This window comes from Schistocerca americana, chromosome 3 (assembly GCF_021461395.2).
Source record: "Schistocerca americana isolate TAMUIC-IGC-003095 chromosome 3, iqSchAmer2.1, whole genome shotgun sequence".
NCBI lineage: Eukaryota > Metazoa > Arthropoda > Insecta > Orthoptera > Acrididae > Schistocerca > Schistocerca americana.
Window position 1 is genome coordinate 333,799,700 of NC_060121.1, and position 18,028 is coordinate 333,817,727.

General features: G+C 39.0%; 1 protein-coding gene across 1 annotated transcript in view; it reads left to right on the forward strand.

Annotated features, from left to right (window-relative positions):
- LOC124606719 (phosphoinositide 3-kinase regulatory subunit 4) overlaps positions 1-18,028 on the forward strand; it is a 200,258-nt gene that overhangs the window by 65,536 nt on the left and 116,694 nt on the right. The window contains exons 7-10 of the mRNA XM_047138749.1: positions 6,830-7,002; positions 7,135-7,287; positions 12,398-12,503; positions 12,594-12,734. Of these exons, the coding sequence (XP_046994705.1) occupies positions 6,830-7,002; positions 7,135-7,287; positions 12,398-12,503; positions 12,594-12,734 (573 nt within the window). The remainder of the gene's footprint in view (positions 1-6,829; positions 7,003-7,134; positions 7,288-12,397; positions 12,504-12,593; positions 12,735-18,028) is intronic.

The following is an 18,028-nucleotide window of genomic DNA, read 5'->3' on the forward strand; positions in this document are numbered from 1 at the left end:
CACCCACTCATGGAACAACTGACGTGTATTGTGGAATTCAAAACTTATGTATGCTAAAATGTGCATGGTGTATACCTACATGTTTTCAGTTTAAGTAGGTACAAATTACATCTGGAAGTAAGATGTGATATGGTACCACCAAATGCCTATATCTTTTATATAAAACTTCTTAATATATGAATGAAATTTCTATATGTAAATGATGTGGTGCTGGATATTTATGTTTTTTACAGTACTTAGGATTTTGTTGAAGTAGATACAACAGTAAATACATCATGGTGAACAATAAATACATCATGGTAGGCAGAAATGTGACCCTAAAGAATTAAAGATTGCATGAAAATTGCATAGTGCCAATGACAATATCTCACACATAATACACTAAAGATTTTGATGGTAACAGTTTCCAATTTAGTCTGGTTTCTTCAGTATTGTAAACAAAGTCCAAATCATAGTCATTTTCATCCTGTTCTTTTTTACATCCATTATTAAAAGAATTTTCTGCCTCTGCATCAGCTGACTTTTTCATCTTGTGTTTCCATTTCACGAATTTCTTGATGAGATTTGAACCTATACAGCCATCCGTTACTTGCCACAAGTGATTCATTGCCATCTGTTTTTTATTTATTTATCTACACCCTAACAGTAATGCCTTTTCTCAGAGCAAAGGACCATATATTGGCTTATTGGCTGCCCAGTTGATTGCTTTTAGGAGAACCAACAATACAAAGATTTTTCCGAGGTTCCTATTTCAGTTTCTTTACACTTTTCGATGTTTACTCCTACATTCACTATCAAGTTTGCAGGTGTACTACAAAATCTAATCAATATTCTTCTTAATATGCTTATCATAGAAGTATTCACACCATACTTATTCGCTAACTTGCAACAAGTTTCTCCTTTTTTTAATGAATCAATAATGTTTATTTTATCTTTAAGTGATGATATTGCTCTCTTGTGTGTTGAGATTTTTAAGCACAGACATGTCACAGCACAGTGGTGTAGCAACTGGAACTGTCTAACTCAAACAATAATGAAACATGTGCTATCTAATTCAATAGTGAAACATGCTGTCTAACTGAAACAGTAATGAAATGCATGGGGCAGCGCAACATATCTGTGCACACCTGGACTAGACAACAAAGATACTTGCTTGCAGGTGACAGTCCAGATAATTGTAACTGAGTCTCCACTGTATTATCTATGAGGGCATGTTGAAAAGTTCTTTTTAGCTCAGAAACATATTAAATTTTGGATGTAGTTCACGTTAGGTAAGTGAACTTTGTGTAAAATATTTCCAGTGATTCCGGAATGAAGCTTTCTCATTGTAGCAGATTGTGTACTGTTTTGAAACTTTCTGGCGTTAGTAAGAGCATTGCCAGCAAAAGGCACATTTCCAGGCTTGAGTCCTGGTGGGGCACACAGTTTTAATCATCCGTAAAGTCTGATGTTTCCAGTGAGTTGATTGCGTTATCAAGATGTGACCGTTGAAGCATTGAAAAATACTTGCCTGTGGCTGCCAAAGCATCTACATAGGACTTTAAATGGTTTCTGGTGACAAATTTGTATAGGTTTGGGAATAGTGGAAAGTGGGTAGGTGCCAAATTGGGTAAATACGCTCTTATTTCAAAAACTTAGACTCATACTTCTGACCTTGAGTTTTTTATTGGTGAAGCTCCTTTTGTTGACAAGCACATTGTCCATAAGAAATATGAATTTTGTGTGCTGCATTTCATGACTCTTCCCCACATGCATACAGAACACATGGAAATTTCGCAAGCTACTGTCTTAGCTTTCATGAAGTAATTTTCAAGAAGAGTACCTATTGCATACCAGATAACCATTCCTGCAGATGAAACCAATTTCAGTTGGTTCATAACCGCTACCTTACACCTACTGTGTTTCTGTACTGTGTCTGGTATGAAGTGGTGGTCCCACGTCTCGTCCATATTTGTGCTCAATATCAGTTTTTTTAAATTATTGTTTTATTTTTGAAATTGTTTTAAACATATCGAGCAGTGATTATGACACAGGAGTGATCTTCAAGGGAAAGGGGGCTCAAATTCCTGTCCAACAATTAAATTTTTTTCTGTGTTTCACCAGATTCATTCAGACAAATGGCAGGATGATTTATTTTCATTTGAAAGGACACTGCTGATTTAATTCCCAATATTTGTCCAGGCTCAGTGTTTTTATGTCGTTATTAATAATCTTGTTGACAGTAGGATGTGATACATTAAACTCCCTTCTTCCTTTTAAAATAGTGCTAATATAGATGGGGAATTCAGTTGTGTGTTATCAACTTTTAGCACTCATCTTGAATGTTAATTCTTCCTCTAAAATATGCCTTACTTTTTCTTTTGCTGTACCTGCAGTATTATCTATTTTACACACCTCAAATTTCCTGCTGTTCAATAACGCTTGGTGTACATTCTTGATGTTTGCATCCATGCTTGCAGTTTTGGTTGTCATTCCTGTGGACTATTTTTACTCAAAGAGTGGTTATTTTTAATTCGACCACAATTTACTGATTTATTGTTTATCCACTTGGTATGAATTTTAATGATGATAAATTATTTAAAACCAAACAAAAAATTACTGCACATTACTTCAGTATATCTGTTTTAATGCAACATGCATAACATGCTTGTTATCTCTCAAGTCCTGCAATCGGTTTATTGTAATCTCACTGGCCATCACATCCACCATAGCAAAAAAGCTCTGAGATAATATCATTAGGAGATCTGAAAAGCAAAACAGCATCAAAGGGCGTAGGGGGCGTTGGAAATTGAACTCGGCCATAGATAGCGATGTGAGACTAACAGTAGTTCACTGTCTGTCTGGAGTCCGGGCAGGGAGTACACATAACGGCAAAACTTGTAGCACCTGAGGAAGACAACTGGATTGGTTGTCAAATTATTATGCATAAAATGAAACAATAACTCAGGAAAACACCTGTAAGCATACCATTACACAGCATATTTATTTTAAAAATCCATGTAAAGAAAACTATTCCAAACATTAAGTTGATGCTTTAGTTGCATCATTGTGCAACATGCACCAACATAACAAAAACAAAATATCTTGATATTGATGTCATCTTTATGTCAGGCCAAGAATTTTTTGCTTTTCCCAAATATATGATTGATAAATACTTCATTTTTATTTGTTTGAATGTAGTTTATACCATTCATACATGATGGTGTCCTTATGATATCTGTTCAGTCAGTGTACACATTCCTTAAAACTTTTCATTCACCTCACCTATTTTATTAACTTGAACACTACTCAAAGATATGTTGCTTGAGTGCCTTGTAGGTGACTTTTTATGGTTGAGCTATACTCATCAGAATTCTTCCAGTTGAGAACAGTTTATTATTTACTTACCTCACTGCAAGATAATTATGATGGGTCCATCTTACAGTGCTTTCAGTTGTAAGTCCCAAGACATGTGACTGAGTGGTGTACTCCTGATGTTGCACTCATACAGTGCTATTGTTGCTTGTGTTAATGAACCTTTATTTATTTTCAATTAAAGTCTACTATCAGTCTTTGTGCTGAGCACTGTTTCATCTTAATTTTTAAGATTCAGTTCTTCTCACTGCATGTAACCAAAAAATTTTTGTCTCCCATTAGGCGTTTGACTTGGTATAAGTGCAACTGTGTTTGTACCAGCTGAATGGTCATTTACAGGACCTGATTCAGTGAGTAATTGTGCAATGTTATGTAGTGCTTACTCTGAATGATGAAAAAGACTTGGCATGGCAAAAACTTATCAGGTGGACTTAATTCCTATGGACAAATATGAAATTATGCAGTTTTGTAGCTACTCATACAGTATTAATACTAGATGGAAGTTTTTGAGGATGAAAAAATTTCTCTACCATTTATCATAAGTGTTTAATTGGATTAATATTGGCCAAATATTGTTTGGACTTTTTCAAAATACTCATCAAACCAAATTGGGCTGTAACACCAGTATTAACAGGATAAATAGTTACTCACCATATTAAATACCATAATAAGTTACTACTTGAGTAACAGACAAGTACCATGAGAAGTACTCTAGATGATATATTGAGCTGTTGGACTAAATCCTTCATCAGACACAGAAAACTTGCGCACATTCACATAAGCACAACTCAAACACACATGGCCACTGTCACATCTGGACACTGAAACCCGACTGTGACTACTTCTGAGGTAAGCAGCAATCTTTGCTCAGATGGGTAGTAAGGGTACAACAGGGATGTGAGGCGAAAAGAAGAGGGACAGCAGGGTAGGGAAAGGGGAAGACGGTAGTGCCACCTATGAGAGTGTGCAGGGATGTGGTGTGGACAGGGTTTGGGCTGCTAGGTGCAGGATCGAGGGGTTGTAAAGGGGGAGAGGGGAGGGGGGGGGGGGAGGGGGAAGAGAAATGATGAAATGATGTAAGGGGAAGAACAATGCAGTTTCATTGGGGATAAAAGGGATATGTACTACTGGTGTGGAATCAGGGAAGGGGATTGATAAGTGGTGGACAGCAACTAGCAAAAGTTAAAGCTGGCTGTGTTATTGAAACAAAGGATATATTGCAAGTAGAGTTCACACCTGCACAGTTCGGAAAAGCTGTTGTTGGTGGGAAGAATCGGGATTGCACAGAATTTGAAGCAGTCATCCAAGTGAAGCACATCATATTTGGCAGCCTGCTCAGCAACTGATTGGTCTAGCCGTCTCTTGGTCACAGTTTGGTGGTAGGCATTCATGTTGATAGACAGCTTGTTGTGAGGCCATTGTAGAATGCAACACAGTGTTTGTAGCTAAGTTGATAGATTACTTGGGTGCTTTCACAGGTGGCCTTACTTTTGATGGGGTGGGAGATGCCATTGACAGGATTGGTGTATGGGAGGATGTTATTGGTTTATATTGTGATATGTAATGAAATGCATTATCCTGCTTAAAATTTTATAGTTTGGAGGATATTTTGGCTGCATTATGAGGCACAAAATGATCTACACTTGATAGTTCATAATATATGCCATAAGTTCAGGTATAAGTTAGTGGGTTTAGTCTGTGTCATCAAGATAGCTCAAACATGTACAGAACCAACACCAGTCTGCAAATTACTTTCAGGCAAATGAGATCCAAGACCTGCCATATTCTACGGTGAATTTCAATCAGACTATGAGGGAGGTTAAAGCTTCTGGAGCTGTACCTCATGTGACCAATCCCCAAATATCATGAACTCTCAAAAGCCCAATAAATGATTTCAGTAGACCAGGTACAATGCTGCTTTGTGTACTGAAACTCTAATAAGAGGGGCAGTTTTCATCCCTGTCTTCTACAAACAGATGTTATAACATTTGATGTTCCTTATTATTTGATTGTGACATAACATTATCCAGTTTGACTTTTTTTATGCTTCAGACAATTCTTGCTCATCGTCCCTGACCATTCATGTGAAGTCAAAATCAAACAAAGGAAAATCCAGGATGGAACGTAACAGTATTATGAAAGGGGTAGTTGTTACTCACCATATAGCAGGAGGTGAGTCGCAGATAGGCACAATAAAAGACTGTCACAAAATAAGCTTTTGGCCAACAAGACCTTTACAAAAATAGACGACACACACACACACACACACACACACACACACACACATATATATATTCACGCAAACGCAACTCTCACACACATGACCACAGTCTCTGGCAGCTGAAGCCACACTACGAACAGTAGTAGCAGTGGATGATGGGAGAGGCAACGAGTTTGGGGTAAGGAGGAGGCTGGGGCAGGGAAGGGGAGGGATAGCAGGGTAAGGGTGGGGTATGGTGAAGTGCTGCTGGGGAGCAGCTAGGTACAGTCGGGAGGTTAGATGGAGGGTCTGGGGGTCGGGGGAGGGTAGCAGAAAAGTAGAAAAGTAAAAATACTGGATGGAAGAGGTTAGATGGATGAGGACAATGACTAATGAAGGCTGAGGCCAGGAGGGTTACAGGAATGTAGGACATTTGCAGGGAGAGTTCCCACCTGTGCAATTCAGAAAAAGCTGGTGTTGGTGGGAAGTTTCCATATGGCACAGGCTGTGAAGCAGTCATTAAAATGAAGGAGGTCATGTTGGGCAGCATGCTCAGCAACAGGGTGGTCCAGTTGTTTCTTGACCAGTTTGTCGGTGGCTATTCATGCGGACAGCTTGTTGGTTGTCATGCCCACGTAGAATGCAGCACAATATTGTTACATTCTTGTTAAGAGGTTGCACTGCTGTGTGGTAGGGTATTTCTGGTACATACGATGTTGTGGCTTGAGGAATTGGTTGCACACTTGCCATCTCTTGATGCACTTTTTCAGATTCTGTGTTTACATTGTCTTTCCATAAGCAGGGAAGCATATGTTCACTGTATGTAAATGAAAAATAGAGACATCAAGATTTGTAAGGTGTTTAATAATTAATGCACCTACTGGGATGACTTAACTTCAACTGTCTGATAAGTTCTTAATGCAGTCTGCTGTTTTTATTTGTTGTTGTCCCATTTCCCCATATTCCTTAAATGCTATCACATTCTCTCCAGTTCCTGGCCATCAGAAATTTTGCCCTATAGTTACATCTTTTTTGCAGTAAATAGATTCACATAAACTATACATTATTGAGTATATGGAGCGCTTAGCTGACATTATTTATGGGCAGTCTATTTTTTTCAGTGATGCAAATATCTCATCATTGTTGTTTGTGACATAATAAGTTTTTAAAAAGTGCTCATACAGTAATATAATTGCATTGTATGCAGAAACTGCAATAAAATATAATTCCATTGCGTGCTGAGATTGTATCTGGATATAATTTCAATCTGCACAGAAACTTCTGCGAGATATGCTTCAGAGGGACCCTACAAAGCGGCAGTCTGCAGAGATATATCTTGACCAACAGAGGGGTAAAGCTTTTCCTGAATACTTTTACTCATTCTTGCAGTCATATATGCATTTTTTCTCTGCTGCACCTATTGTATCACCAGATGAGAAGATTGCCAGGTAAGATGATTGAAGGAAAGCCATATGCATGTCTGATGTACTTTACCATGCATCTTTTATAATTATAAGTCAATTATTTATCTGGATTTCAAATGTGAGAACTATGCTGAATTTTTAAAATTATTATTTCAGATTAAGAAAAGATGTAAATAACATAATAAATATTTTGAAGCCAGTACCAGAGGCTGAAAAGAGACCAGCAAATCAAGACGACAGTGATTCTGATATACCTAATGGTTCAGATGGCCTAGTCATTATTACAGCTCTAGTAACATCCTGCATAAGGTGAGAAAATGAGTTATGTGAAATAATGAAAAGATATTTCTTTCATGATTAATGAAAGTATTTCATTTTATATTGACAAAAGTGTTTAGTATTGATGTTAATGAATTGCAGTTTAACATGAAAACTTTTTTAGTAACCGTGATCAGACGTTAAAGTAACCTCTGGCGTGCCACAGGGGAGTGTTATGGGACCATTGCTTTTCACAATATATATAAATGACTTAGTAGATAGTGTCGGAAGTTCCATGCGGCTTTTCGCGGATGATGCTGTAGTATACAGAGAAGTTGCTGCATTAGAAAATTGTAGCGAAATACAGGAAGATCTGCAGCGGATAGGCACTTGGTGCAGGGAGTGGCAACTGACCCTTAACATAGACAAATGTAATGTATTGCGAATACATAGAAAGAAGGATCCTTTATTGTATGATTATATGATAGCGGAACAAACACTGGTAGCAGTTACTTCTGTAAAATATCTGGGAGTATGCGTACGGAACGATTTGAAGTGGAATGATCATATAAAATTAATTGTTGGTAAGGCGGGTACCAGGTTGAGATTCATTGGGAGAGTGCTTAGAAAATGTAGTCCATCAACAAAGGAGGTGGCTTACAAAACACTCGTTCGACCTATACTTGAGTATTGCTCATCAGTGTGGGATCCGTACCAGGTCGGGTTGACGGAGGAGATAGAAAAGATCCAAAGAAGAGCGGCGCGTTTCGTCACCGGGTTATTTGGTAACCGTGATAGCGTTACGGAGATGTTTAATAAACTCAAGTGGCAGACTCTGCAAGAGAGGCGCTCTGCATCGCGGTGTAGCTTGCTGTCCAGGTTTCGAGAGGGTGCGTTTCTGGATGAGGTATCGAATATATTGCTTCCCCCTACTTATACCTCCCGAGGAGATCACGAATGTAAAATTAGAGAGATTAGAGCGCGCACGGAGGCTTTCAGACAGTCGTTCTTCCCGCGAACCATACGCGACTGGAACAGGAAAGGGAGGTAATGACAGTGGCACGTAAAGTGCCCTCCGCCACACACCGTTGGGTGGCTTGCGGAGTATCAATGTAGATGTAGATGTAGATGTAGATGTAGATGTAGAGCGCAAATTAAAATGCAGTTCCACCTATAATTGGCTGGGTAAGGAAGTTCACAAGTTTAAGTAAGGCACACACCACTTGTAATAGAGCTATGTCTAGTTATGCACTGTGGTGTTCAAGATAGCCATTAGGTTGATGACAGCTCTATTTATGAAAAATAAAGATCCGCAGTCATAGTGTATTGCAGGTTAATTTGACTGATATGTTTGTATCAACAATAGTGAAAATAGATTGATATTTACCATTCAGAGGAGATGTCAAATCGCAGACAGGTGCGGAAAAAAAACTGCTATACATAATTTCTTCAGAAGTAGAAAACACACACACATTCACACAAGCATAACTCACACACATGTGACAAATGTTTCTGGCTGCTGTGACTAGACTGGTAACTGCATCTGATGGGAGCAGCAACCTGGGTGGGTGGTCGGGTTAGGAGGAGGCTTGGTAGGGGAGGGGGATAGTAGTAGGATGGGGTGGGAGATGATGTAGTGCTGCTCGTGGGAGTGTGCATGGATGTGATGGGGAGAGGGTAGGGCTGCTAGGCACAGCCAGGAGGTTTGGGGAGAGGGCTGGCAAAGGAGAGAACTAGAGAAGGGGAAAAGGACTACTGGGTGCGTTGGTGGGGTAGAAGGGTGTTGTGCTGGAGTGGGTGCAGGAAAAGGGATAAGTAAATGGAGGACAGGAGCTAGTGAAGGTTGAGACTAGGGGGATTATGGGAACATAGAATATTTTGCAGGGAGATTTCCACCTGTGCAGTTTTGAAAGATTGGTTTTGGTAGAAAGGATCCAGATGGTGCAGTCATTGAAATGAAACACATCGTGTTGGGCAGTGTGTTCAGCAACTGGGTGGTCCAGTTGTCTCTTTGGCCAACATGCTGCCCAGCATGATAAGCTTCACTTCAGTGACTGCTTGACAGCCTGTGTCATATGGAGCTTTCCTATGAAAACCAGCTGCATATCCTTCATACTGTATCCCCCACCCCCGCGACCTTGAAACTTTGCTAGTCCCTGTCCTCCACCTACTTCCTCTGCTTCAACTCCAGCACTATACATGACTTCTATTGCATAAACACACCTAGTAGTCTTATTTCCCCATTCTCTGCATCTCTCCTCCCTTTCCCCCTCCCCCCTCCCACTCCCCAGCACAGCCTCCTGACTTTGCACCCAGCAGCCCTGTCCTGTCCTCACACATCCCTGCACGTTCTCACAAGCTCCCTGCATGCCCCCCCCCCCCTTTCCCTACCCTGCTATCCCTCCCTCCCCTACCCACCTGACAGGCCACAGTGACCAGGGGCAGTGGTCATGTGCGTTTGAATTGTGCTAATGTGGATCTGTGTGTGTTTTCTACTTCAGAAGAACACCTTTTGGCTGAAAGCTAAAATGTACAGTAGTCTTTTTGTTGTGCTGCCTGTGACTGATAAGGTCCTCTGTATGGTAAGTAGCAATCTACCCTTTTCACAATATTGCTGTTATTCAATCCTGGACTTTCCATTGTTTGATTTGTTTATAGTAACTTTTGAGAATATTTTTTGTGTAGAATATCAGTGGTCTCGATAAAATATTGTAAAATTGAATTAAAAGCACTCTTGACCACAATAAAATATTTATTGGCAATGGTAACCCATTTCAGTAATAATGTGACCATCTTCAGACCATATTACACAATGATGACAGGTGGTGGCAGTTAATGGTGCAGGTATTGTGGGTCCACTACTGTCAGCTGCTCATTGCAGCAATTGACATTCATGGATTCGTAATATGTGTTTTGTTCAACACCAACACCTTCCATCATGGTGTAATATGGTCTGAAGGTGGTCACATTTTGACCAAAACTGGTTACCGTTGGCAATAAATATTTTATTGCAGTCAAGACTGTTTTTGATATACTTATACTGTAGAAAATCTCTTTCATTTTTAATTTACCAAGTGTGGAGAGAAAGCTGCTTTTCAGTTTTGTATCTCATTAAGTGTTGTAAGAATTTAATTTTGGAATTGATGCTGTAAGCTACTTTTACATCCTTTGGAAGTAATAGTGTGTTCCATTAATACATGGTGTTTGAGAAAATGGCCAGTCGTAAATTGTGTGTTAGGTAACAAACAGTGATAGTATTCCTAAATATTGAAGGTGAAATCCAATTCACATTCTGAAATGTCTGAATAATGTTGTTGAGGATGCTAAAAGGATGCCAGTGCAGTTGAACAAACAGTTTTTCACTGTATGGAACCTGTAGGGTGATCTCTGTAGGTGGATCAAAAATGGAGCAGCAGACCCTCCGCTACAGTGATTACATCAGACATTATTCATGCAAACATCCAGGTAACAGGAGATGAGGTATTTCACACCTTAAAGGCAGTCTAAGGTAAAAGTTTATGTGCTTTGGGTGTAATGATCAGAAGAAAGAGGCAAATAAGACAGTAGCCAACAACTTGCTGCACAGTTGGAAAACTGAAGGAGAAAAGGACTTAGGAAATATTGTGACAGGAAATGAGATGTGTGTTTATTTCTTTATGCTTTGAATAAAATCAGGCAGTCTATGGAAAAATGTCACACAGTGTTAAAAAAAAAAATTCATAACTTGCAGTCTGCAACGAAAGTGACTGCATGAGTATTCAGGTCAGGAGAGTCTGATCCCTAGAACATTTTTGAGAGATGGCAGTCAGTTGATTCCGTGCAATACATTAGCATTCTGAAGAAACTTGAAGCACATCTTCAGCATGTTTGACCATCAGACACTCCAGTGCCTTTGCAAGAACTGACACAGATGTGAAAGCAATTCCTGAGTATCTAACATGTGGATGGAAAATCTTACCTCATCTTTCATTATACACAAATCTAGCATAATCAGTATACTACCAATATTCAGCTGATATGTGTATTGTGGCCATTACTTTGAAGATTCAGAGACTCAGTGTGACAATGGCTTTTTTTTCCAGAATGGCAATGAAGGTTGTGATTAAATGGTGTGCATATTTAATTTCATTTCTTGTGATTTACCGGTAAAAGAGAAATAAATTAAAGGATATTGCTTTCTGATCAGTACACTTACATGACTTAATCCTGTCTGGTAATATATAATGCTCAAAAGATTTGCTGTAATTGTAAACATAACAAATACAGGTAGAGTTTTCCGTTAACTAATTAATCTACATCACATCAAGAGCTTAGACAGGATGCATGCAATGATTATACTCTTTATCAAACGTCTGAAAAGGCAAACAAGGATGGGGCTGCAAGGGAGAGCATGTATTATCTATGGCTTTAGACTAGTTACAGCAGTTTGTTTCTGGAGAAGACCAGTTAATTCAGCCATGTTTAACCAGAAAGTTCTCTTTTGCACCTCATCGTTAACCACGCCTCTGTGTAGAGAACTTGTGCATTCATTGTAATTTGTGCTTTTTAGCAAAATTTTTCTGTTGTTAACAAAGAAAAATTTATAGTTGCATACTGTTATTAGCCCATCCTCTGCATCATTCAATGCATTGCCATATTGCTTATAAAAATATTAAATTTTTTATGGTTGCATTTTTAAAGTGTCTGAAAATTTGTTTAATGATGTGGTTATTTTTGTGAGTTACTTATTTGCAGACATATTTCATAACATTTTTCTAAAATATTGGAGATAAATCAGATATTTAATTTCATGCATAAGTGAAAAATCACTGAGCAATTAGAAATATTGGAATTCACTTGGAATAAGATTAAGAATGGTTTGATAAATGGAGTAGGCTATCAGCAAACCTAACAGAAACTGGCTGTAAATCATCTCAGGGAAAGCCTCACAGATAGTAAAACAGACTATAATGTGCAGTTTGTATCTGCTCCAATGTGTTTACGATACACTCGTCACTACTGAAAGTAATTGTAATCCTGCAGTATTCAATCTTTATGAAATCTAGAAGATATAGATGAAAAGTAGAGTAGATTTTAGGGGAGCTCTCTGATGTACTAGGGTATTATATTATTATTATTATTATTATTATTATTATTATTATTATTATTATTATTTTAACAGGGGTCTGCATTATTGTACATCAAAATTACAGAGTCTAGATATACTCTTGGAATTGGCCGCTCACACATCTGCTGAAACAGTTCTGGACAGGATTCTTCCATATGTTGTAAGTAACTCCTTCATTCTTTAACTTGGGATAAATTTATGACAATAAGGGTACATAATACTTTAGGGATGTAATTCTTTATGATTTCAGTTCCATTTGGTCCATGATACATATCCTCGTGTCAGAGTGAGGGCCATTCAGGCACTTACAAAATGCTTAACAATGGTCAAAACCATTCCATGCAGTGATGCCAATATTTTCCCAGAGTATGTTCTACCAGGATTGGCACAGGTTAGTTGTTTTAATTTTCTAGTTTATCTAGTACATAAAGGCATGAATACTGTATAATTAATTCCTCTACAGGTCATGCCTTATGGCTTGATGGGTTCTCATCTAGATATTTGCAAGCACTATATGGCTCAAATACAACATTATCCAGTGCAGCCAGTCCTGAAAAAGATTGCGGTGAAATAAATCAGTTTTGCGTTCCTATGTACAGTCTCAAAATGTGCCATTGGGCTATGCTGAAAATGTGCCCTATATTGCGCAAATATATACTTGAGTTAGGAACATCATACTTGATGAATCTGCAGCCTCTTGTGATTGATGCTAAGATCACTTATGCCCTTCCCATACAGCGGAATTAAAACCTTAGCTCATCAGACCAACAGGCTCGTTGTCATTCCCATTGATTTAAACACATATAAAGTTCCTGAGTTTAGAAGAGAAGTGACATTTTGCTAAATGTTGCTTTCATCATAGTGTTGAAATAGCATATATTTTGTCCTTATATAGGTGGTGCCCTGCAGCCCTCAACACACTCAAGAGCGCTGTGGGGAGGGTAGTGTGAGCAGCTGCACTTTTATCCTGTGTGTTGTGTGTTCCATCTGGTAGTCTCAGTGCTGGGTGCACTTGCCGAGTGTATTGTGGCCAGTATTGGTTTTGAGAAGGGCTCAAGAGTCTCAGATCTTTTCAGAAGAGAATCATTGTTCCTAATTTCAATGGTATTGCTTGTGATGCTATCCTTGAATCCACATGTATTGCACAGTAATCTAGTTCATCCAAAACTGAACACACAACCTTTATCCAATTTGTATTTGGTTTTTCCAGATTTACCTTTCTGTCTCAAGCAGACATTCTGGAGTAATGCAAACATCACTGCAGAGTGCAGCATTGTGTCTACTTGATGTGCAGTGGTTTGCAGTCACATTGAGTACCTTAATGACATTCATCCACAATCTTATGGGATTCTTGACCAAGTTGACTAGATGTCTAATTTGAACAAGCTCACTATATCTCCAATCCTCCAAAATGATTGGAAGATTTGATTGTAGCAGCAGTACTTAGACCATATCTAGTGACTGCATGAGATAGTAGTATATTTCTTAATGTGATTCTGAAAGCAAGAAGAAGATCTATAGGGATTGTGCCTGTTGAGTACGGATGCAGGGCGCTTGGTCACTGTCCAGAAACAGTTGAAAACTTCGTTGACAGACTTCAGGTTACTGCCTTGGGCTAAAGTGGTGTTGAGGCACCTGTATAGAAAGCTGTTGCACTTTTGGTCTTGTCTGGGCTCCCTGATGTCACAGCACCTTCCAGTGTACCTGGCCAGACTGTTTCACTCTCACTTGGGGTGAATGATGAACAGTGGCAGTCTCACAAATCTCTGGGTGGAAGATGAAAGTGGGTACTGGCCACATGCTTGTCTCTGTAAGCCTTAAGATGTTTTGCAGTCTTGCCCATTACCGAGAGTACATTTGAACCAGGAGGCGATGCCTTGCCTGTTGAGAATGGGGACAATCCCTCTCTGGACAAGTGTAGAGGGTGTGTTTACTGGTCCTTGGGAGGTCCAATAAGAGGTGACTGATAGAGTTTCTTGGGAAATAGCAGGCAGTTTGGGAAGGAAGGCGTGTTCACTCTGTTTGCTTTCTAGGTGTCACATTCAAATGTGGAGGAAGCTCTGCTGGCAGTAATTGAGTTAACTGGGGTCAACTGTCTGCAGGTCATCACTCCTGTCAGCACAGGTGACAGTTGACACATGACACGTACCACCTGGGTTCTGAGGTCATCCTTTCTTCCTAAGGGCGGCTGGCAGAATTGGTGAAGACAATTACACGTGGTTCACACTGAGATGCTACAGTGTGAGATATGATATGCAATGCGACACACGAAACAACCCTGAAGCAATCTGCATCGACAGAGCACGCTGAAATGTAGTGGAAGAGACTTAACCGGTTCACACTGGGACAACAGTGACATAATACTGATACGTATCGCTGTTACATAGCCCACCCCGACAGGGCATACTGGCTACTCCACGAAACTCATATATCATACACAGGGAGGGAAATTTCAAGTCATCCCATGTGTGTGTGTGTGTGTGTGTGGGGGGGGGGGGGGGAAGTTGTTTTACAAAGATGGATCAAAGTTAGCCCATCTCTGTAGTTAGTTTGTCTGTAAAACTTTTATTTTTCATCTAAAAAATTGAAAACCATTGTTCTGAGTTTTGTGTGTCTACTCCACATCGCAGTCTTTCTCATTCAATTTTGAGAAAACTGTATGATAAAAAAATTGATTTTTTCACATCTTATGGTCTGATATCAGAGCTTCATAAGGAACTTGTTTTACTTTCACTATTGCCCGTAGTTATTATGATATTTCAAAGTAAAGTGTAACACCTTGCATATTTTGAAAAGTTCACAGTGAAAAATATATTTGCTGGCCAGTTTATGTTTGGCACATTTTAGGGCATATATTGCTGTGTAAGAAATGCAGCTAACATATTAAAATTATTTTTAATGCTGGAAGGATTGCTGTACTTCTTTCCACTGTCTCGAGTAAATACACGGTACATTTCAACATTTGACAATGACAAGATACAGAGTGCCCAGCTTGACACTGTGGCTGCATGCCACACTGTGTGGAGCTGCCTCATGTTTCTCTTTTTCATATGCTGCTGATACATGCTGAAGCATTCACTGAAGTGTGTGCTTTCAAGTTGGAAACGCACCTTATACTGTGTGTTTCTTTCTGTGCTGCATATCGTCAAAACAGAAGAGGACTGTTTGAAAATGATCTGTTTTGTCCAGCTTGTTGAAGAAAGCCTTTGTCTGTGGGGCTACAAAATGAAATCATATTCGAAGGCAGATGTGACCAGCTTGGAGTGGAGGAAGTTAGTGACAGAAATGTAAGAAACAGTTAAGAACTGGCTTTGGAATCTGTACTATCATTTTTAACTGATTATTTTTTTTTGTTCCAGTTTCTTATTCAGGTAACAAACCTATTGATTTTAGCAGTGATTGTAAAATGTTAATCATAGTCTAAAGAGTACTTCATTCAAAACTTGGATGGAGGAGCCCCCATTTAAGGTTCTGAAAACATAAATCGCAGGTCTACAAACTGAGCAAGCCCCAGTTTCAGTATATTTAAAAAGCAGCTTTGAGTAAAAGTTGTCTCTCTTTTCTTTGTCTGTACATCAGTGTGTATTCCTCTTCTGCGCATGTAACTCCACTTGAGAAAATCAAGACAACATGGCAGTTTTGATGCAACGCTGTCTGCCACCGACTCACAGGGAATGGGAAGTTGCCAAATGTTAGAAGAAACAAGTGACATGGTGGTTGAATGTGATGGGGGTGGTACAACCACCTTCCCTCAGTAAAGCTGAAGTGAGCAAGAATGATGCTGAGAAAGCATTTGCTGACTGGGTGGAAGTCAAAAAACTTAATGAAATCATCAGCTGATGATGCTGACTGGATGTGTTTTTAGTCCATACTCCCTGATTTCAAGAAACTTAGTGACAGATGTAGAAGAGATCTAAAGAAAAAAAAATTCTTGTTGCCTTTAAATGAGCAGCTGGACAAAGGTGAGAAGACAACATTGGAATTTTCTTCATCATGAGCTTCGTTCATTTCAAACACTTTGTCTATCCCTAAACAGAATTCACCAGTCACTGCTACAACATTGATGATGACTGATCTAACTTCAAATCTGGAACATTTGTTGTGGATACATCGGAATCTGAATCACATTGTACTTTAAGAAACTGAACAGCTGTAGCTTTTTAACTTGTAACCATTATTTGTATATATACTTCACTGAATAGCCTACTACACTGAGTGATACTACAAAAAATAAACTTTTATTGGTGGCATTCTTAATGTCATTCACACTCCTTCCGCAGTGTACCTTCACAGCAGAAGGAATAGCATGTTGAAAATGTCTCTCCCTCTGTGTCAGAGTAGCTGATACTCGTGGCTCCAAAAAGAGGAAACTGTCTGGACTCATTCTATAGAATTCATGCCCATTCTGCAGGACTCGTGAAATTTATGTTCATATTGAGAGAATTGACAAAACACCACAGCAGAACTATGTTTGATATCGAAAGCATTGTATGGATGCACCCAGTACTTCCTTTCCTTTTTAAGTTTTTTGAGCTTTAAATAATGATAAGCCATAATAAAGTTGTCTTCAGAAGAGCTCATGATTGCAAGTGAGCCACAAACATGATTTGTGCTCTCTTGTTGTCTGTTGTAATGCAGGTTGCATCGCATTCGTATTGTATATGTGGCAACACGAGAGTTGCACCGATAAGAGTTGCATCATGCAACTTTTATTGCAACCTGTCGTGTAGATATCGTATCATCTCAGTGTGAACCATGCCTTAACCTTGCAAATGGGGGGAAGCTGAGCTGCTTGATGCAGCCTTGTTTCCAGAATGGATTAAAGTTGTCAGATTTGGTGCTGAGTGGAAGTCATAAACCAGGAGCTTTGATGATTCTGTGACAGTACTGAAGGTGAATTTCACAACCTTTTCAATCAGGGGCAGAATTGTAAGACCCAGTTTAATAGGTCAGATGTACACTACACACAGGAAGGGGTTGCAGAGATAACTAACTACATGTGATGTGCATGTGTGAGTTTTTTTAGGATAGAGAAACCCCTCCAGAGGTTCATTGAGGCATGTACAAATTTAAGAGAGGGGAGAATATTAGTACCATTATTTACAGAGAGTAACAGCTGTCATTGCAAATTGGAGAAAACAATTTGTTAATATATTGTTTCGTAACTGCAGGAGCATCCATGGAAAGGTCATAGAACTAGTTGTGTTCATAAATTGATAATGATGTCCACATGGTACTGTGGCAGAAACTTGGCTGAAACCAGAAGTGAATAGCCACAAAGTTTAAAATTACATTTGAAATATATATTACTAACAGACTTTACCAGGATTTTGGAGACATGTTTGTCGTCAAAAACAATAAAGTAGTATGTAGTGAGCTTGGGCAGATTTGTAATGTGAAACCACTTGTGCAATTTATTTTTAAGTGTAATCTGGTGGCCTTACTACCAGGCAGGATCCACAGAAGTGCATGTAACAAAGCAGGTGAATTTTTTCCAGCTGTTAAATTTTTCTTCCTCCCAAAATTATTATTATTTTTAAATTTTGTGGTTTCTTCGATAGAGTCATTTACACAAAATGTACACAGTATCTGAAGATTTCGAATACTGTCTCAAGGTTTGTTCAACTTTTTGATAAGGTAGATGAATAAACTACGTAACTATCTAATGCTTCCATACAACCAGAG